The sequence below is a fragment of the Oncorhynchus nerka genome, linkage group LG12 (assembly GCF_034236695.1).
Source record: "Oncorhynchus nerka isolate Pitt River linkage group LG12, Oner_Uvic_2.0, whole genome shotgun sequence".
Lineage (NCBI taxonomy): Eukaryota > Metazoa > Chordata > Actinopteri > Salmoniformes > Salmonidae > Oncorhynchus > Oncorhynchus nerka.
In genome coordinates this window covers 27,256,593-27,278,632 of record NC_088407.1, presented here as the reverse complement: position 1 = coordinate 27,278,632, position 22,040 = coordinate 27,256,593, and the positions used below count along the sequence as shown (strand labels likewise).

The 22,040-nt window shown below is 45.4% G+C and overlaps 1 protein-coding gene and 1 long non-coding RNA gene across 8 annotated transcripts in view; one reads left to right on the top strand and one right to left on the bottom strand.

The window, feature by feature from the left end:
• Positions 1 to 22,040, top strand: part of LOC115138052 (chromodomain-helicase-DNA-binding protein 3-like) — a 56,016-nt gene that overhangs the window by 19,402 nt on the left and 14,574 nt on the right. For 3 of the 7 annotated variants that reach the window (XM_029674449.2, XM_029674445.2, XM_029674444.2), the window contains exons 17-38: positions 61 to 182; positions 690 to 863; positions 1,089 to 1,230; positions 3,732 to 3,863; positions 3,979 to 4,096; positions 4,282 to 4,406; positions 7,202 to 7,433; positions 7,740 to 7,957; positions 8,323 to 8,500; positions 8,858 to 8,944; positions 9,335 to 9,423; positions 12,091 to 12,224; positions 12,427 to 12,571; positions 12,937 to 13,135; positions 15,594 to 15,757; positions 15,843 to 16,233; positions 16,384 to 16,521; positions 17,477 to 17,585; positions 17,982 to 18,114; positions 19,948 to 20,143; positions 20,896 to 21,059; positions 21,190 to 21,316. In XM_029674449.2, coding sequence (XP_029530309.1) covers positions 61 to 182; positions 690 to 863; positions 1,089 to 1,230; positions 3,732 to 3,863; positions 3,979 to 4,096; positions 4,282 to 4,406; positions 7,202 to 7,433; positions 7,740 to 7,957; positions 8,323 to 8,500; positions 8,858 to 8,944; positions 9,335 to 9,423; positions 12,091 to 12,224; positions 12,427 to 12,571; positions 12,937 to 13,135; positions 15,594 to 15,757; positions 15,843 to 16,233; positions 16,384 to 16,521; positions 17,477 to 17,585; positions 17,982 to 18,114; positions 19,948 to 20,143; positions 20,896 to 21,059; positions 21,190 to 21,316 — 3,517 coding nt within the window. The remainder of the gene's footprint in view (positions 1 to 60; positions 183 to 689; positions 864 to 1,088; positions 1,231 to 3,731; positions 3,864 to 3,978; positions 4,097 to 4,281; positions 4,407 to 7,201; positions 7,434 to 7,739; positions 7,958 to 8,322; positions 8,501 to 8,857; positions 8,945 to 9,334; positions 9,424 to 12,090; positions 12,225 to 12,426; positions 12,572 to 12,936; positions 13,136 to 15,593; positions 15,758 to 15,842; positions 16,234 to 16,383; positions 16,522 to 17,476; positions 17,586 to 17,981; positions 18,115 to 19,947; positions 20,144 to 20,895; positions 21,060 to 21,189; positions 21,317 to 22,040) is intronic. The other 4 variants (XM_065025443.1, XM_029674447.2, XM_029674448.2 and 1 more) reach the window with 3 other exon arrangements.
• Positions 11,546 to 22,040, bottom strand: part of LOC135574310 (uncharacterized) — an 11,915-nt gene continuing 1,420 nt past the window's right edge. Inside the window, exons 4-5 of the long non-coding RNA XR_010465319.1 lie at positions 20,874 to 20,990; positions 11,546 to 12,556 (exon numbers count right to left, since the gene is read on the bottom strand). This is a non-coding gene — a long non-coding RNA (uncharacterized LOC135574310). The remainder of the gene's footprint in view (positions 12,557 to 20,873; positions 20,991 to 22,040) is intronic.

Genomic DNA, 22,040 nt, shown 5'->3' with positions numbered 1-22,040 from the left:
CAACAATCAAGCAATCGTTCAATCAATCAATTCATTATTGCCTGTGTTTTCTCTCCTCAGTTCTTCAGACGTCTGAATGACTATACGATTGACCACAAGCTGCTGCTGACTGGTACTCCTCTACAGAACAACCTGGAGGAGCTGTTTCACCTGCTTAATTTCCTCACTCCCAACCGTTTCAAGTAGGGTAACACACGCACACACATATTCACATAATGGCTGCGTTTACACAGACAGACTAATTCTGATCTTGGGCCACTAATTGGTATTTTGACCTATCAAATCAATAATTAGGCCATATATCAGAATTGGGCTCTCTGTGTAAACACATATGCATAACATGTACATATAGACTGACACCGACTTGGACGTATGTGAATGTATAGATGCAGACACTCCTAGGCTGCGTTTAGACAGGCAGCCCAATTATGATCTTTTTCCCCCACTAATTGGTCTTTTGACCAATCAAATCAGCTCTGAAAAAGAGCTGACGTGAAAAGATCTGATGTGATTGGCCAAAACACATATTAGTGAATACGAGCTGCTTGTCTAAACGCAGCCATATATGCAAGCAAACCACTCACACACAACACAGCCATGCATCTCTACTTCTATTTGCATATTTTCAACCTAAATAGCCTCCATTCACCAGACATCCTTTCACTCTCTCTCTCTCCCTCCCTCTGTAGTAATCTGGAGGGGTTCCTGGAGGAGTTTGCAGACATTTCCAAGGAGGACCAGATCCAGAAGCTCCATGACCTGCTGGGTCCCCACATGTTGAGGAGGCTGAAGGCTGACGTCTTCAAGAACATGCCGTCCAAGACTGAGCTCATCGTACGAGTGGAACTAAGCCCCATGCAGAAGTAAGGAGGAGCGGGGTGGAGAGAGAGTGGGGGAGGATGCATGGAGGGAGAAAGGAGAGGAGAGGAACGAATGGACAGGAATAGTGAAAGAGAGGGAAGAGAGAAGGGAAAGGCGTATGGTTGATAAAGGGACTGAAAAAGAGAGAGTGAGGGAGTAGTTAACAAGTTCATCATAAAAATAATCACACACTAACTGTGTCTTTCTTCATTGATGTATTATAAAAGGAAATACTACAAGTTGATTCTGACGAGGAACTTTGAGGCTCTGAACTCTAAAGGAGGAGGTAACCAGGTGTCTCTACTCAACATCATGATGGACCTGAAGAAGTGTGCCAACCACCCCTATCTCTTCCCCGTCGCCTCCATGGTAACTATGATCATAATGATACACTGAGTGTACAAAACATTAGGAACACCTGCTCTTTCAATGATTGACTGACCAGGTGAATCAAATCATATCAAATCAAATTTGTTGGGGCGAATTGGAGTGGGTCTACGGTTTCTGGGATGATGGTGTTGATGTGAGCCATGTCCAGCCTTTCAAAGCACTTCATGGCTACTAACATGAGTGCTACGGGTCGGTAGTCATTTCGACAGGTTACCTTCACTTTCTTGGGCACAGAGACTATGGTGGTCTGCTTGAAACATGTTGGTATTACAGACTCGGTGAGGGAGAGGTTGAAAATGTCAGTGAAGACACTTGCCAGTTGGTTCGCACATGTTCTGAGTACACGTCCTGGTAATCCGTCTGGCCCCGTGGCCTTGTGAATGTTGACCTGTTTAAAGGTCTTGCTCAAATCGGCTACGGAGAGCGTGATCACACAGGCATCTGAAACAGCTGGTGCTCTCATGCATGTTTCAGTGTTGCTTGCCTCGAAGCGAGCATATAAGTTATTTAGCTCGTCTGGTCGGCTTGTGTCACTGGGCAGCTCTCGGCTGTGCTTCCAATCTTGGTCCTGTATTGACACTTTGCCTGATTGATGGTTCATCTTAGGGCATGGCAGGATTTCTTATAAGCTTCCGAATTAATGTCCCGCTCCTTGAAAGCGGCAGCTCTAGCCTTGAGCTCGGTGCAGATGTTGCCTGTAATCCATGGCTTCTGGTTGGGATATGTACGTACAGTCACTGTGGGGACAATATCGTCAATGCACTTATTGATGAAGCCGGTGACTGAGGTGGTATACTCCTCAATGCCATTGGATGAATCGCGGAACATATTCCAGTCTGTGCTAGAAAAACAATCCTTAAGCGTAGCATTCGCGTCATCTGACCACTTCCGTATTGAGCGAGTCACTGGTACTTCCTGCTTTAGGTTTTGCTTGTAAGCAGGAATCAGGAGGATAGAATTATGGTCAGATTTGCCAAATGGAGGGCGAAGGAGAGCTTTGCATGTGTCTCTGTGTGTGGAGTAAAGGTAGTCTAGAGTTTTTTTTCCTCTGGTTGCACATGTGACATGTTGGCAGAAATGAGATGAAACGGATTTAAGTTTGCCTGTATTAAAGTCCCCGACCATTAGGAGCGCCACTTCTGGATGAGCATTTTCTTGTTTACTTATGGCCTTATACAGCTCATTGAATGCGGTCTTACTGCCAGTTTCGGTTTGTGGTGGTAAATAGACGGCTATAAAAAATATGGTAGATAGAGTGGTCTACAGCTTATCTTGGTAGATAGTGTGGTCTACAGCTTATTATGTTGTACTCTACCTCAGACGAGCAATACCTCAAGCCTACCTTAATATTAGACATCGCGCTCCAGCTGTTATTTACAAATAGACACAAACCCCAACCCTACCAGACGTAGCTGTTCTGTCCTGCCGATGTACGGAAAACACAGCCAACTGTATATTATCCGTGTCGTTGTTCAGCCACGACTTGGTGAAACATAGGATATTACAGTTTTTAATGTCCCATTGGTAGGATAGTCTCGAACAGAGCCCATCCAGTGTTTTCTCCAGTGTTTGCACGCTAATAGAACAGATGGTAGAGGTGAGTTACCCTCTTGCCGATGAATTCTCACAAGGCACCCTGATCTGCGCCCCCTGTATTTCCTTATTTTCTTCATGTGAATAATGGGGATTTGGGCCTTGTCTGGGAGCAACATTATACCCTTCGTGTCAGACTCATTAATTAAGGTGAAAGCTATGGTCCCTTGTTGATGTCACCTGTTAAATCCACTTTAATCAGTGTAGATGAAGGGGAAGAGACAGGTTAAAGAAGGATTTTTAAGCCTTGAGACAACTGAGACATGGATTGTGTATGTGTGCCATTCAGACGGTGACTGTGCAAGACAAAATATTTAAGTGGCCTTTGAACGGGTTATGGTAGGAGGTGCCAGGCGCATTGGTTTCAGTGTGTCAAGAACTGCAATGCTGCTGGGCTTTTCACTCCTAACAGTTTCACATGTGTACCAGTAATGGTCCACCACCCAAAGGACATCCAGCCAACTTGACACAACTGTGGGAAGCATTGGAGTCAACATGGGCCAACATCCCTGTGGAACGCTTTCAACACCTAGTACTCCATGACCCGACGAATTGAGGCTGTTCTGAAGGCAAAAAATGGTGCAACTCAATATTAGTCACATTTTCAACAGTAAGGACACTGTAATTCACCTCTGAATTGCAAAACGGTGACACATTCTGGTAGGTTTGAGTAGTATAGCTACAATTGTATTCAGCCTATTATTTCAGGGGGGGGGGGGGACCTAGGAATATGCATTAATGTAAACATGACCACAAATGTTCATGGAAATGAAAGATTTTACGTTCTTTCAATTATTCAAGTTCAATAAAGAAGTTATATCTATATATAATGTCTGAGTTATATGTCATCACATGGCCATGGTGTGTTGTCTTTACCGTGGTATTAGGAAGCCCGCAAGACGGCGAGTGGAGCGTATGAGGGCATGGACCTCACAAAGGCTTCTGGGAAACTGACTCTGTTGCAGAAGATGATGAGGAAACTGAAGGACCAGGGACACCGGGTGCTAGTCTTCTCACAGGTTGGTACACACACGCACACACACATGCAAATACAAACATGCGCGCTGTTAGCAGTTCCGTAACCATTTCTCTTCTCTCTCCTGCTCTCCTCCCGCTCTCCTCCCTCCCTGGTAGATGACTAAGATGTTGGACCTGTTGGAGGACTTCTTGGACTTTGAGGGTTATAAGTACGAGAGGATCGACGGAGGAGTCACAGGAGCTCTGAGACAGGAGGCCATAGACAGATTCAATGGTGAGGGAGACGCTCAGTCTACTGCAGGTTCTAGAAACAAATACAAATATTTCCATTTAGATGAAAGGGAACATTGCGATTTTTTTCCCTTCTCATTATCAGTGTCTAATCCAATTTATTTCTCTCCCCCATCTCACTTTCTCTATCTCCTTCTCTCTCTCTTTCCCTCTGTCTCACTCTCTCAGCTCCTGGTGCTCCTCAATTCTGTTTCCTGCTGTCCACCAGGGCAGGGGGTCTGGGTATTAACCTGGCCACAGCAGACACTGTTGTCATCTTCGACTCAGACTGGAACCCCCACAATGACATCCAGGTAGACTGTCACTTGAATGTTGAAATAATTTCCATTATCGAGAAAAAAAACACGTTTTAAGGACATTCATGTAGAATTTACATACATTTCCATGCACTTAATTTTTGCTCTTTAAACATCATACAAACAGTAAATAAATGGCTAATCTGCCTTTGCCTTCCATCCTGCTAGCTAACGTTTAATCGCTGGAAAATAAATGGGACGAACAGAAAGCACGTATATACCTACCAACGGGACATTAAAAACTGTAATATCTTATGTTTCACTGAGTCGTGGCTGAACGACGATATTAAGAACATACAGCTGGCGGGTTATACACTCTATCGGCAGGATAGAACAGCAGCCTCTGGTAAGACATGGGGCGGGTGCCTATGCATATATGTAAACAACAGCTGGTGCACAATATCTAAGGAAGTCTCTAGGTTTTGCTCGCCTGAGGTAGAGTATCTCATGATAAGCTGTAGACCACACTATCTACCTAGAGGGTTTTCATCTGTATTTTTTGTAATTTTCTACATACCACCACAGACCAATGCTGGCACTAAAACCGCACTCAATGAGCTGTATACCGCCATAAGCAAACAGGAAAACACTCATCCAGTGGTGGCGCTCCTAGTGGCCGGTGAATTTAATGCAGGGAAACTTAAATCAGTTTTACCTAATTTCTATCAGTATGTTAAATGTGCAACCAGAGGGAAAAAAATTCAAGACCACCTTTACTCCACACACAAAGACGTGTACAAAGCTCTCCTTCCCCATCCATTTGGAAAATCTGACCATAATTATATCCTCCTGATTCCTGCTTATAAGCAAAAATTAAAGCAGGAAGCACCAGTGACTCGGTCTATAAAAAAAGTGGTTAGATGAAGCAGATGCTAAACTACAGGACTGTTTTTCTGGCACAAACTGGAATATGTTCCGTGATTTTTCCGATGGCATTGAGGAGTAACCCGGAAGCTTATAAGAAATCCCGCTATGCCCTCCGACGAACCATTAAGCAGGCAAAGCGTCAATACAGGACCAAGATTGAATCGTACTACACCGGCTCCGATGCTCGTCGGATGTGGCAGGGCCTGCAAAATATTACAGACTACAAAGGGAAGCACAGCCGAGAGCTGCCCAGTGACACAAGCCGACCAGACGAGCTAAATAACTTTGATGCTCGTTTCGAGGCAAGTAACACTGAAACATGCATGAGAGCATCAGCTGTTCCGGACGAGTGTGTGATCACGCTCTACGCAGACACTGTGATTAAGACCTTTAAACAGGTCAACATTCACAAGGCTGCAGGGCCAGACGGATTACCAGGACGTGTACTGCGAGCATGCGCTGACCAACTAGCAAGTGTCTTCACTGACATTTTCAACCTCTCCCTGTCTGAGTCTGTAATACCAACATGTTTCAAGCAGACCACCATAGTGCCTGTGCCCAAGAACACTAAGGTAACCTGCCTAAATGATTACCGACCCGTAGCACTCACGTCTATAGCCATGAAGTGCTTTGAAAGGCTGGTCATGGCTCACATCAACACCATTATCCCAGAAACCCTAGACCCACTCCAATTTGCATACTGCACCAACAGATCCACAGATTATGCCATCTCTATTGCACTCCCCACTGCCTTTTCATACTTGGACAAAAGGAACACCTATGTGAGAATGCTATTCATTGACTACAGCTCAGCGTTCAACACCATAGTGCCCTCAAAGCTCATCACTAAGCTAAGGACCCTGGGACTAAACACCTCCCTCTGTAACTGGATCCTGGACTTCCTGACGGGCCGTCCTCAGGTGGTAAAGGTAGGTAACAACACATCTGCCACGCTGATCCTCAAAACAATGGCCCCTCAGGGGTACGTGCTCAGTCCCCTCCTGTACTCCCTGTTCAATCATGACTGCACGGCCAGGTATGACTCCAACACCATCATTAAGTTTGCTGATGACACAACAGTGATCACAGACAACGATGAGACAGCCTATAGGAAGGAGGTCAGAGACCTGACAGTGTGGTGCAAGGACAGCAATCTCTCCCCCAATGTGATCAAGACAAAGGAGATGATTGTGGACTACAGGAAAAGGAGGACTGAGCACGCCCCCATTCTCATCGACGGGGCTGTAGTGGAGCAGGTTGAGAGCTTCAAGTTCCTTGGCGTCCACATCACTAACACACTAACATGTTCCAAGCACACCAAGACAGTCATGAAGAGGGCATGACAAAACCTATTCCTCCTCAGGGGACTGAAAGATTTGGCATGGGTCCTCAGATCCTCAAAAGGTTTTACAGCTGCACCATCGAGAGCTTCCTGAGTGGTTGCATCACTGCCTGTTATGGCAACTTCTCTGCCTCCGACCGCAAGGCACTATTCCCCCCTATTCTACGCTGCTGCTACTCTCTGGTATTATCTATGCATAGACAATTGAATAACTCTACCTACATGTACATATTACCTCAATTACCTCGACACCGGTGCCCCCACACATTGACTCTGTACCGGTACCCCCTTTATATAGCCCTGCTGTTGTTATTTACTGCTGCTCTTTAATGATTTGTTATTCTTATCTCTTACTTTTTTTTAGGTGTTTTCTTAAAACTGCATTGTTGGTTAAGGGCTTGTAAGTAAGCATTTCACTGTAAGGTCTACTACACCTGTTGTATTCGGAGCATGTGACATATACAATTTGATTTGATTTAATGGTTAATTCCTTAATCCCTTTTCTCTCTCCCTCATTCTGTGTCCATTCCCTACCTATCTCACTCTTTCCTCCCTCCTCTTCTCCCTCCTTCTCCCTCACAAGGCATTCAGTCGCGCCCACCGCATCGGGCAGGCCAACAAGGTGATGATCTACCGTTTTGTGACCCGTGCCAGTGTGGAGGAGCGCATCACCCAGGTGGCAAAGAGGAAGATGATGCTGACCCACCTGGTGGTGAGGCCCGGCCTGGGCTCCAAGGCTGGATCCATGTCCAAACAGGAACTGGACGACATCCTCAAGTTCGGCACCGAGGAACTCTTCAAGGATGAGATCGAATGTAAGTGACAATTGTTGATTGGTTTGATTTGATTGATGATCGATTGTGGGGGATGGGAGGAGGATAGGAGAAAGGGGGAGGGGGGAGTTGGAAGGATAGAGGAGGAGCAGGAGGAGGATGGAGGGATTTCAGAGGAAGAAATGCAAGGATAGGACATTTATTTTGGGTATATGTTTAGATGTCAGAGATTTGGGAGAATTCTGTAATATACATTGCATTTTGGGGGTTGTTACATACATCTTTATATAGATCGATTTTAGTCACATCCTAATCTGTGTTTCACCACCGTTTTCTATTCCCCCAAAGTCCTCTCACCACCACGTATGTCCCCTCTCTCTCCTATACGCTGTCCAGCGGGGGACAACAGGGATGATGAGGGCAGTGTGATCCACTATGACAGCTCAGCCATCGAGAGACTGCTGGACCGGAGCCAGGACGCTACAGACGACACAGACATGCAGAACATGAACGAATACCTCAGCTCCTTCAAAGTGGCCCGCTACATGGTTCGAGAGGAGGATAAGGTGAGAAAGGGAAGGAGGGAGAGAGGGAAGGGAGAGGTGAGTTTTTTTTTGTTGGGGGGGGCAGTTGGGGAATACCTCAGCTCCTTCAAAGTACCTGGCTACATGGTTTGAGAGGATAAGGTGATGTACAGAGAGAGCGATGGAGAAAAGCTGTTGGAGAGAGAAGTGATAGATAACATTACTCTTTTTGTACGCTTTAATGTATACAAAAATGTGTATGGCACTTTAGTGTACTTTAAAAAATATTTATCTATGTGTAAACTGTTAACACTGTCCATTGAGCTATTATACGGGTTTATAAGTAGATTGTATCACACTGGTTGTATGTAAACTTTACTTCCATGTTCTTGCATGTGTGTATCCAGATTGAGGAGGTGGAGCGTGAGATCATTAAGCAGGAAGAGTGTGTGGACCCAGAATACTGGGAGAAGCTGCTGAGACATCACTATGAGCAACAACAGGAGGACCTGGCTAGTAAACTGGGCAAGGGCAAGAGGAACCGCAAGCCTGTCAACTACAACGACGCAGCACAGGAGGACCAAGGTAGGTAGTTGGGAACCGTCAGTCCTGGTTGTCATGGAGATGGATGGAGGTGTCGTTTATGTTATTAGCATGCATCACTATGACAACTTGGGCCATTTTGTACTGTCACACCTTAGGCATTCTGAATAACTTCTTATTTTTTATAATTAAAGAAGGGTTGGACTCCTCCTACTTTGTATTGGCCCATATATTGGTTCATCCATGATTGTTTTAAATAAAAGCTGTGCTATTTGCTAGAATTAGATCATGTAATATGGTCTCTGTGCTATACGTTAGGTATTGCTAAAGTTTTGCTAATGGTAGCCGCATGGGGCCAGTGGGCCTAGCCTATTGACGGTACACCATGTGCTGTTTCAGAGTGGCATGCTGGTATTTCAGATAACCAGTCCGAGTACTCTGTGGGCTCTGAGGAGGAGGATGAAGACTTCGATGAGAGGCCAGAAGGTATGCCTAAGTACACAAGGCACAAACACATTTGGAATGAAGCCTCTTCTGTTGAATGTGTTGGGATGGATCACGTGTTAAACTCCTGTCCTCGACGGCCGAAGGTCTGCTGGTTTTAGCTCCTCCCTTGTACTTGATTGATTAGTAACGAACTCCCCTCACCAGGTTGTCTAGGGCTAATTGGACAGAAGTTGAAAGGAAATAACGAAAACCAGCAGACACACAGTCCTCCAGGAATTGACTTTGACACCCCTGTAACAGATGGATGATTAGATTTCAGATGTTATGGCTGCTTCACTCAAGTACCATAATGACTATGCTGCTTACCCTCCTGATTTCCTCTCTCTCCCCCCCCCCCCCCCCCTTCATATTCTCTCTATCTTCATCCAGGTTCTCGCCGACAGTCCCGTCGCCAGATGAGGAACGAGAGAGACAAGCCACTTCCCCCCCTGTTGGCCAGAGTAGGGGGAAACTTGGAGGTTAGAGACAACAACTTATCTGCTATTCTTGTTGACATAAGAATTTATACATTCTGTATAGGGGTTATGGATATTATACAGTTGATGTCGGAAGTTTACGTACACCTTTGCCAAATACATTTAAACTCTGTTTTTCATAATTCCTGACATTTAATCCTCGTAAACATTCCCTGCCTTAGGTCAGTTAGGATCACCACTTTATTTTAAGAATGTGAAATGTCAGAATAATAGTAGAGAGAATGATTTGTTTCAGCTTTTATTTATTTCATCCCATTCCCAGTGGGTCAGACGTTTACATACACTCAATTAGTATTTGGTAGCATTGCCTTTAAATTGTTTAACTTGGGTCAAACGTTTCAGGTAGCCTTCCACAAGCTTCCCACAATAAGTTGGGTGAATTTTGGCCCATTCCTCCTGACAGAGCTGAGTAAGGTTTGTATGCAAATGTTCTATATGATTGAGGTCAGGTCTTTGTGATGGCCACTCCAATACCTTGACTTGTTGTCCTTAAGTCATTTTGCCACAACTTTGGAAGTATGCTTGGGGTCATTGTCCACTTGGAAAACCCATTTGCGACCAAGATGTTGCTTCAATAGAACCACAGAATTTCCAGTCCTCATGATGCCATCTATTTTGTGAAGTGCACCAGTCCCTCCTGCATAAATCACCCTCAAATGATGAAGCACATGATGCTTCAACCCCCGTGTTTCACAGTTGGGATGGTGTTCTTCGGCTTGCAAGCCTCCCCCTTTTTCCTCCAAACATAACGATGGTAATTATGGCCAGTTCAAACAGTTCTATTTTTGTTTCATCAGACCAGAGGACATTTCTCCAAAAACTATGATCTTTGTCCCCATGTGCAGTTGCAAACCGTAGTCTGGCTTTTTTATGGCGGTTTTGGAGCAGTGGCTTCTTACTTGCTGAGCGGCCTTTCAGGTTATGTCGATATAGGACTTGTTTTACTGGGGATATAGATACTTTTGTACCTGTTTCCTCCAGGATCTTCACAAGGTCCTTTGCTTTTGTTCTGGGATTGATTTGCACTTTTCGCACCAAAGTACGTTCATCTCTAGGAGACAGAACGCGTCTCCTTCCTGAGCGATATGACTGCTGCGTGGTCCCATGGTGTTTACACTTGCGTACTATTGTTTGTACAGATGAACGTGGTACCTTCAGGCATTTGGAAATTGCTCCCAAGGATGAACCAGACTTGTGGAGGTCTACAATTTGTTTCTGAGGTCTTGGCTGATTTCTTTTGATTTTCCCATGATGTCAAGCCAAGAGGCACTGAGTTTGAAGGTAGGCCTTGAAATCCATTCCCAGGTACACCTCCAATTGATTCGAAGGATGTCAATTAGCCTATCAGAAGCTTCTAAAGCCATGACATCATTTTCTGGAATTTTCCAAGCTGTTTAAAGGCACAGTCAACTTAGTGTATGTAAACTTCCGACTTCAACTATATTTTATGATGTCCTTATGCACGTTCCCTTCATCTCCTTATGTAGGTTCGCTTCATCTCCTTAAGTACGTCCCCTTCATCTCCTTATGTAGGTTCCCTTCATCTCCTTATGTAGGTTCACTTCATCTCCTTATGTAGGTTCCCTTCATCTCCTTATGTAGGTTCACTCACATCTCCTTAAGTAAGTTCCCCTCATCTCCTTATATAGGTTCACTTCATCTCCTTATGTAGGCACCTATCTTCTTATGTAGGTTCCCTTCATCTTCATCTCAACGTCAACGGTGAAGAGGCGACTCCGGGATGCTGGCCTTCTAGTCAGAGTTCATCTGTCCAGTGTCTGTGTTATTTTGCACATCTTAATATTTTATTTTTATTGGCCTGTCTGAGATATGGCTTTTTCTTTGCAACTCTGCCTAGAAGGCCAGCATCCTGGAGTTGACTCTTCACTGTTGACGTTGAGTTTGGTGTTTTGCGGGTACTATTTAATGAAGCTGCCAGTCGAGGACTTGTGAGGCGCCTGTTTCTCAAACTAGACACCCTAATGTACTTGTCCTCTTGCTCAGTTGTGCACAGGGGCCTCCCACTCCTCTTTCTATTCTGGTTAGGGCCAGTTTGCGCTATTCTGTGAAGGGAGTAGTACACAGCGTTGTACGAGATCTTCAGTTTCTTGGCAATTTCTCGCATGGAATAGCCTTCATTTCTCAGAACAATAGACTGACGAGTTTCAGAAGAAAGTTGTTTGTTTCAGGATCCTGTAATCGAACCCACAAATGCTGATGCTCCAGATACTCAACTAGTCTAAAGAAGGCCAGTTTTATTGCTTCTTAAATCAGAACAAGAGTTTTCAGCTTGCTAACATAATTGCAAAAGGGTTTTCTAATGATCAATTAGCCTTTTAAAATGATCAACTTGGATTAGCTAACACAACGTGCCATTGGAACACAGGAGTGATGGTTGCTGATAATGGGCCTCTGTACGCCTATGTAGATATTCCATTTAAAAAAATCTGTCATTTCCAGCTACAATAGTCATTTACAACATTAACCATGTCTACACTGTATTTCTGATCAATTTGATGTTGTTTTAATGGACAAGAAATGTGCTTTTCTTTCAAAAACAAGAACATTTCTAAGTGACCCCAAACTTCTGAACGGTAGTGTATGGTTATGAATGTGTTATGAAGTCCTTATGCCCTCTCTACCCTCTAGGTATTGGGCTTCAACACGCGCCAGAGGAAGGCCTTCCTAAACGCGGTGATGCGTTGGGGCATGCCCGCACAGGACGCCTTCTCCTGCCAGTGGCTGGTCAGAGACCTGAGGGGCAAGAGCGAGAAGGAGTTCAAGTGAGCGGAGTGGGACTGATATGGCATGGCGTCCTTATTGTTTGAGTCATAGGCAGGCTAAAGTATGAGCTTACACTGAGCTCTTCATGCTACAACGTTGCTGCAACGTTGCTGCCGGTCTGTTCCCTCTCTGTCGTCTGTTCTCTCTCTCCCTCACTTATGTATCAATCTCTTCCCTTTCTCCTCCCTTTCTCTTTTCCAGGGCGTATGTCTCCCTGTTCATGCGTCACCTGTGTGAGCCCGTGGCCGACGGTGCCGAGACGTTTGCCGACGGCGTGCCGAGGGAGGGCCTGTGTCGGCAGCCTGTGCTCACCCGCATCGGGGTCATGTCCCTGGTCAAGAAGAAGGTCAGGGGTCAAAGTGTATCTTAGAAACCACAAAGCTAAGCTAACAGGCTAGCTACATTTCAACCAATAGCAATTGTCTGTTTTTTGGCGAAGCTTTAATTGATTCAGACCTGTCAGACCAGAATCAGTCCAGAATCAGACCAGAATCGTGTGAGGAAATACAGATATTTCACAGTTATTCAACTTCTTTCGTTTCCACTAAGACATTTTCCCAGGCTGTGACTTCCTTGTAACATAACGATAATAGACAGAAAATTAGGGTCAATTTCTTTCCAAGGGAAAGGGACTGTTGGCTAGAATAGAATTAGAACAGAACAGAATAAAAATACTTTATTGCTTGATTTTGTCACAATCCCCTTCCTCAGATCCAGGAGTTTGAGCACATCAATGGGCGGTGGAGTCTTCCAGAACTGAAGCCAGAGATGAAGCCAGAGGCCCTGAGACCAGAGGTCAGTGTGTCTTCTTCCTCCAGAGCCTCCTCCCCTGGAGGGACCATGAAGACCGCTACGCCCACCCCTGACCCCAGCTGTACCTCAGACAACACCCCCTGCACCTCAAAACCAGGTGGGTGAACAAAGACACTCGCGCAGACGCAGGCACGCAGCTCACAGGATGCCCAGCAGAGGGCACTCAAGTCTGACTGTGATAAATGTGTGGAAACTACAGTAGGCTACATTCATCAATCTGACTCCATTATTATGCGGATAAATGCTACATGAAATGCGTGATACGCAACAGAATAACACAGAGTAAATGACCAATCACCAATAGGCTAAGACTTAACGTGGTTTCATGTGTCTTCAGTTTAGAATCATTTCTGAGTGAATGCGCCTGTACACACATGGGGCTCGATGAAATAAACCAAGTCTAAATATATAGCATACTGCGTATACCAGGAGATTGTAATACTGGCACATTTTACCAGAGAAAACGCTGACATTGTATCCAGTGAAAAAACGTAAGTCACCCCCACCCTAAATAAACATGACTCAGCATTCTGCTGTTGAAAAACATAAGACATGACATCACACCCAGATATGAGTCAAATCAACTCAATTAAATTTGAATGTCATGACCGGAGAACAGGAAAATGCCTGAAACCGGTCAAACCGGTCGCCCTGAAAATCCATCAATGCAGAATACATACGGTTGAGGTCGGAAGTTTACATACACTTAGGTTGGAGTCATTAAAACTAGGTTTTCAACCACTCCACAAATTTCTTCTTAAAAAACTATCGTTTTGGCAAGTCGTTTGGGACATCTACTTTGTGCATGACACAAGTAATTTTTCCAACAATTGTTAACAGACAGATTATTTCACTTGTAATTTACTGTATCACAATTCCAGTGCGTCAGAAGTTTACATACACTAAGTTGACTGTGCCTTTAAACAGCTTGGAAAATTCCAGAAAATGATGTCATGGCTTTACAAGCTTCTGATAGGCTAATTGACATCATTTGAGTCAATTGGAGGTGTACCTGTGGATGTATTTCAAGGCCTACCTTCAAACTCAGTGCCTCTTGGCTTGACATCATGGGAAAATCAAAAGAAATCAGTCAAGACCTGGTTCATCCTTGGAAGCAATTTCCAAACGCCTGAAGGTACCACGTTCATCTGTACAAACAATAGTACGCAAGTGTAAACACCATGGGACCACACAGCCGTTATACCGCTCAGGAAGGAGACGCGTTCTGTCTCCTAGCGATGAACGTACTTTGGTGCGAAAAGTGCAAATGAAACAAAAATAGAACTGTTTGGCCATAATGACCATTGTTATGTTTGGAGGAAAAAGGGGGAGGCTTGCATGCCAAAGAACACCATCCCAACTGTGAAGCACGGGGGTGGAAGCATCATATTGTGTGGGTGCTTTGCTGCAGGAGGGACTGGTGCACTTCACAAAATATATGGCATCATGATGAAGGAAAATTATCTGAAGACATCAGTCAGGAAGTTAAAGCTTGGTTGCAAATGGGTCTTCCAAATGGACAATGACCCCAAGCATATTTCCAAAGTTGTGGCAAAATGGCTTAAGGACAACAAAGTCAAGGTATTGGTGTGGCCATCACAAAGCCCTGACCTCAATCCTATAGAACATTTGTGGGCAGACATGAAAAAGCATGTGCGAGCAAGGAGGCCTACAAACCTGACTCAGTTACACCAGCTCTGTCAGGAGGAATGGGCCAAAATTCACCCAAATTATTGTGAGAAGCTTGTGGAAGGCTACCCGAAATGCTTGACCCAAGTTAAACAATTTAAATGCAATGCTACCAAATACTAATTGAGTGTATGTAAACTTCTGACCCACTGGGAATGATGAAAGAAATAAAAGCTGAAATAAATCATTCACTCTACTATTATTCTGACATTTCACATTCTTAAAATAAAGTGGTGATCCTAACTGACCAAAGACAGGGAATTTTTACTTGGACTAAATGTCAGGGATTGTGAAAAACTGAGTTTAAATGTGTTTGTCTGAGGTGTACCTAAACTTCCGACTTCAACTGTACATTGCAATAAGTCATATCGAAATTAATGGATATAATGCATTTCTAATCTCTTGAAACAAACCCGAACACGACAATTGAAGTTGCACAAACACTCACAACATAAGGTCCAGTTTTAATCACTTTCCAGGAGACAAGTGGAATCTCCTGTAAACCGCTGTCCTGTCGAGGGCTGGAGGTACGAGTTCAGGATGTACCGTGCTCTTTGAAGTTCAAAGATGTGGCCATCTATCCAGACAATATCATAAATATCATAAATTGTGATTGACTCATCACGCTGTGCTCCTGTGCCAGCCAGCCACCAACGCGTCTGAATCACAGTCTGAATCACAGTCCAAGAAGGTCATCATCTCTCCCACTGTGTGTGTGTGTGTGTGTGTGTGTGTGTGTGTGTGTGTGTGTGTGTGTGTGTGTGTGTGTGTGTGTGTGTGTGTGTGTGTGTGTGTGTGTGTGTGTGTGTGTGTGTGTGTGTGTGTGTGAGTAAGAAATGACCCCCTTGCATGTGTGTTGTGTTCAGCTACCCCTGCTCCGTCGGACAAACTAGAGAAGAACGGGAAAGATGGAGAGAAGGAAGAGGAAGATGAGGAGGGTAAGGCCTCATCTGAGCCAGAGCAAGATGGCGAGAAGGAGAAGAACGAGGGGAAGGAGGAAGAGAGCAACAAGAGTGCAGACCCTGAAGAGGTGAGAGATTGAACGTTATTAATTACACGGTCTTAATAAATCTTTCTACCAATAACTGTCACTGAACATTTTGTCATGTCCCCAGACTCTAATCTCTACCAAAGAAGCACTACAAGAATTATCCCCTTGCACAACAACAGACAAGGAGGAGAAGGGTACAAAAGAGGAGAAGGAGGGGAAAGAAACCAAAACGACTGACACCCTTCCGGCCCTAGTGGAGGAGAAGAAAGTTGAGGAGGAGAGTAAGGAGGAGGGGTCCTTCGGAGAAACAACTAAGCAAGGGTCGGAGGTCAAACATGAGAAACCAGGTAGTGTAACGCTCTCACCTGGAGAGAAGGTGGAGGAGGAGAAAGAGAAAGAGAAGGACAACAACAAGGAAAAGGACATGGAGAAGAGTGAGGAGGCCCCTGTCCCCACAGAAGGGCCAGACAACATGGAAAGGATGGAGCGACACCAACCCTCTGACGTGATGAAAGGTGAGTGACCTCACCTGTCCGTCCGTCTGTACATGTCAGTTAGTTAGTGACTCACTGACTAGTCACCGGTAGATAGGCATAGACTATTAGGTATAGTTCAATGGCATCCACTTATCTGAATGAACTGGCTTGTGTTTTTACTGCTCACAGAGGAAGTAAAAGGTGAAAAGGATGCTGGGAAAGAAGTGGCGAAGGAGGAGGTTGCCAAAGATGCCTTGCCAAAACCCCCCATCACCCCCCCCGAGCGACGGCGCTTCATGTTCAACATCGCTGATGGGGGCTTCACGGGTAAATGAGCCCTATCATATGTCATGTCTGGTTCTGTGTATTAGAGGGGACACAGCCCTAAGCCGTGATATATTGGCCATATATCACAAACCCCCAAGGTGCCTTGTTGTTATTATAAACTGGTTACCAACGTAATTAGAGCACATCATTACCACAACAAAATCCAACCATGACACAGACAAGACTGTCAGGATTCAGGACATGCTTTTGTACTATTCAGTTAAGCAATAAGGCCCGAGGAGGTGTGGTATATGGCCAATATAGCACGGCTAAGGGCTGTTCTTATCCCCGACGCAATGCAGAGTTCCTGGATACATCCCTTAGCCTTGCGATATTGGCCGTATATCACAACCCCCCGAGGTGCCTTATTGCTGTTATAAACTGGTTACCAACGTAATTAGAGCAGTAAAAATACATGTTTTGTCATACCTGTGGTATGCGGTCTGATATACCATGGCTGTCAGCCAATCAGCATTCAGGGCTCGACCCATCCAGTTTAGAGGCAGAACTCACTGTGTCATGGGTTGTTTCAACATGAATTCAACGTTATACTGATGATCTCCCACAAAGAGCTCCACACACAGTGACTTAGTATCAAATTGTGTTGGTCACAGACACGTATTTAGCAGAGGTTATTGCGGGTGTAGCAAAATGCTTGTATCATGGGTTGTTTTGACGTCAGTGTTTTCAGTATCACAGGTTGCTCTTATAACATTGACACACAAAGTTATGTTGGCGATCCCCCACAAAGAGCTCCACACACAGTGGTGGATCACACTCAGCATCAGATGTTGTTTTAACATTGACACAGCGTTATGCTGCTGTCCCTGTGCTGACCAACATACACAGTGGCATAATACACTGAGTCCGTATCACTGTTTGTTATGACATTAACACAACGTTACGTGGATGCTATAACACTGACCCAACGTTATGCTGACGTTTCACCCTGCAGAGCTGCATACGCTGTGGCAGAACGAGGAGCGGGCCGCCATCTCCTCCGGGAAGATGAATGAGATCTGGCACCGGCGACACGACTTCTGGCTGCTGGCGGGAATTGTACTGTATCCTTGACGGTGGTTGCCGCGGAGACCTTCTTGTCGTGTTTATTTATCTGTCATGCTGCGGCAGTGGCTTCGTGTGAAGTCCACCCGCCGGTGCATTTGTGTAGCAGAGAGGTATTAGATTGTATCTGCAGGAATCTACACATGAAATAGGGATTGGAACAGTCCATTCTGTTCTATTTGTATGACTTTGACTAGAATGCCAAATATCGAATCCAACCCTAGCCCTCCTACCACAAGAAACAATAAAGATCTGAAAGGATTCAGTAGGAATACACTTGATGAGAATAGCCCTATTCATAGAAGTTGTGCTAAAATACGTATTACTACTGACAGACTAGGTATTGCTTTGGCTACTGGTGTATTGAGCTGTATGCCTTAACCCCTGCGCGTCAGTCATGGGTACGCGAGGTGGCAGGACATCCAGAACGATCCCCAGTTTGCTATCGTCAACGAGCCCTTCAAGTCGCAGGCCAACAAGGGCAACTTCCTGGAGATGAAGAACAAGTTCCTGGCCCGCCGCTTCAAGGTGCGACACCACAGCATGTGACACAGCATGACATAGTATGACGTAACATGACATGACATAGGGTGAAAAAAAACATGACATGGCAGAACAGTGTAGCATGGTATAACCTTCATAGCATAACTCGAAGGCCTGGAAACACTCTGGATCCAACACATCACATGACATACTATAACATTACCATAACATAACTATGACACAACAAAATCCAACCATGACACAGACAAGACTGTCAGGATTCAGGACATGCTTTTGTACTATTCAATTAAGCAATAAAGAGGTGTGGTATATGGCCAATATAGCACGGCTAAGGGCTGTTCTTATCCCCGACGCAACGCGGAGTACCTGGATACATCCCTTAGCCTTGCGATATTGGCCGTATATCACAACCCCCCGAGGTGCCTTATTGCTGTTATAAACTGGTTACCAACGTAATTAGAGCAGTAAAAATACATGTTTTGTCATACCTGTGGTATGCGGTCTGATATGCCATGGCTGTCAGCCAATCAGCATTCTGGGCTTGAACCACCCAGTTTATAATATCTAATAGAAAACATCTGTTTGAAGGATGTAAGAACAAGACAGACCCTATGAGAGACAGATATTGGGTTGACAGACCGGGTTGGTATTGCTGACCGGTGCATTTGTGAAATGACACTCATCCTGTTTTTGACGGCCTCACATGTTTCATACCCTGACCTCAACATCCGCATTCTCTCTCTCTCGTGCGCTCTCTCTCTCTCTCTCTCTCTCTCTCTCTCTCTCTCTCTCTCTCGTGCGCTCTCTCACGCTCTCTCTTTCTCTCTGTCTCTTTCTCCTTTCTCTGTCCTCTCTCTCTCTGTCTCTCTTTCTCTCTGCCCCCGAATTGAGTAAAATCACAAATTATGGTGTTGACTAAATCACAGCTGGCTAAAATAAAACTGTAAATATGAATATAATCTCTAGAAATTCTCCAAACATGTCATCTATCGTTTTCCTCCTCCTCCTCACCCCACACCCACCTATACGGTATCTCTCCCCTCTCTCTTCCCTTCTATCTCTAACATCTTCCTCATTACAGTTCAGATCAATGAAATCCAATATAACTGTATTGCCATGAAGTGCAGTAGATACTGTAGATATACTGCATGTCAGAAAGCAGAAGAGTTTTATGATGGTCCGGCAGGGTAGGCTAGTGGTTAAAGCGTTGGACCAGTAACCGCTTGGTTGTTCGATCGAATCCCAGAGCTGACAAAATCTGGACAAAACAAGGACAAAATCTGTCCTTCTGCCCCTGAACAAGGCAGTTAACCCACTGTTCCTAGGCCGTCGTTGTAAATAAGAATTTGTTCTTATTAGTGTTAGTGTTTTAATAAAATAAACGTAACATAATACAAAACAAGAACCTTGAAAAACGTACAGACCTGAAACAGAAACAATGATGCCTGGGGAAGGAACCAAAGGGAGTGACATATATAGGGAAGGAACCAAAGGGAGTGACATATATAGGGAAGGAACCAAAGGGAATGACATATATAGGGAAGGAACCAAAGGGAGTGACATATATAGGGAAGGAACCAAAGGGAGTGACATATATAGGGAAGGAACCAAAGGGAGTGACATATATAGGGAAGGAACCAAAGGGAGTGACATATATAGGGAAGGAACCAAAGGGAGTGACATATATAGGGCAGGTAACCAGAGAAGCAATGGAGTCCAGGTGAGTCTGACGACGCGCAGTTGCGCATAACGATGGTGACAAGTGTGCGCCATAACGAGCAGCCTGGTGACCTAGAGCCGGAGAGGGAGCAGACGTGACACTGACTCTCCTTGTCTCCCCTCCCGCTCTCCCCCCAGTTATTAGAGCAGGCCCTGGTGATAGAGGAACAACTGAGGCGGGCAGCCTACCTGAATATGACCCAGGACCCGGTCCACCCCGCCATGGCGTTGAACGCCCGTTATGCCGAGGTGGAGTGTCTGGCCGAGTCCCACCAACACCTCAGCAAGGAGTCCCTGGCCGGGAACAAACCGGCCAATGCCGTGCTGCATAAAGGTGAGGGGGAGTGTGGAAGGGGGTGGAGGGAGGATTGTGTGTGTGTGTGTGTGTGTCTGTCTGTCTGTCTGTACGCATTTATATCAGTGATAAAGAAACACAGCCCCCCAGGCTATATTTTTTTCAAGGTTCTTTGACCTAAATCTGTCCAGTAAACCTCACAGAACTGTTGCTGCCAGAGGCGAACATTTCACAATGTCATCATCAGGATAGAGTTACAATCTCAGAAGAGTTGGTATGTTTGTACTGTTAATTTGAAAGGACAACATACTTGGTACATTTTCAACTGTTAAATGATGTTGAAAAGGAATGTTGAATACTGGCGGACTGCAGAGTTTGAAGGCTTTGGTTCTAGTCCAGCACCAACCCACCGGATTCTAGTCCAGCACCAACCCACCGGATTCTAGTCCAGCACCAACCCACCGGATTCTAGTCCAGCACCAACCCACCGGATTCTAGTCCAGCACCAACCCACCGGATTCTAGTCCAGCACCAACCCACCGGATTCTAGTCCAGCACCAACCCACCCGGATTCTAGTCCAGCACCAACCCACCGGATTCTAGTCCAGCACCAACCCACCCGGATTCTCTGTGCACCGTGACTCACGTTCGCTATGTGTCCCACTTCTAGTGGATAATGTCCCCCAAACCCAGTGGAACTGAATAGTAGATGGTTGATGGTCGACTTAATAATAGTAAATGAAGAGGTGCCTGTTAACTGGAAACTGACCGTTGTGTTGGTGTAATGTCAGTGCTGAACCAGTTGGAGGAGCTGCTGAGCGACATGAAGGCTGACGTGACACGGCTCCCCGCCACGCTGTCCCGGGTCCCGCCCATCGCAGCACGTCTGCAGATGTCAGAGAGGAGCATCCTCAGCAGGCTTGCCAGCAAGGGCACTGACACACACCCGCCCCCGGTGAGCACACACGCATGCAAGCGTACACACACACACACACACAATCCCACACTGGTTAAGATATCCTGGCTTCTGATGACTTGATTTAAGATTGATCATCAAATGAACCATCTGTCCCCTCTCCCTCCAGACCATCCCTCCAGGACCCTACGCCACTCCTCAGAACTTTGGGCCCCCCTTCACCCCCACCCCCCTGGGAGTCTTACCCATGGGAGGAGCCAACTACAGCCAGATGCCTCCTGGATCCTTCGTATCAGGTCAGTGGCCCATACTGTACATATACCCATTCACTGAGAAGGGCTTTCCAAAACTACTGATGAAGGATTCACTGTTTATATCGGTTACGATTGACTTTAAGGGTGGCTACTCGGTAGCAGCTGCAATGTCCTCTGAAATCGATCATGGACTGTCTGATATAGTCAACAATTCACTAGAAAACCTTCATCAGTGGTGCTTTGGAAGAAGAAGAAATGTGTGTGTGTGTGTGTGTGTGTGTGTGTGTGTGTGTGTGTGTGTGTGTGTGTGTGTGTGTGTGTGTGTGTGTGTGTGTGTGTGTGTGTGTACTCGATCCAAGTAGGTGGTCTGTACAGTCCAAACAGAGTGAACAGATCAATTTAGCTCAGTACACTTACATACACACACACACACACACACACACACACACACACATTTCTTCTTCTTCCAAAGCACCACTGATGAAGGTTTTCTAGTGAATTGTTGACTATATCAGACAGTCCATGCACGATTTCAGAGGACATTGCAGCTGCTACCGAGTAGCCACCCTTAAAGTCAATCGTAACCGATATAAACCTGCCCCGCAATGGACGGCCCAAGAAGCCCTGAGGATGGAGGGATGGAGAAGTATGTCACGATATTTGTGTTGATGTAGACCTAATAAGGTACAGTTCAGAATGCATTGGCTTCTGGCTTTGGCAACTTGGACAGATGGGTCAAATCTGTTCCAGATATGCATGGGGAATG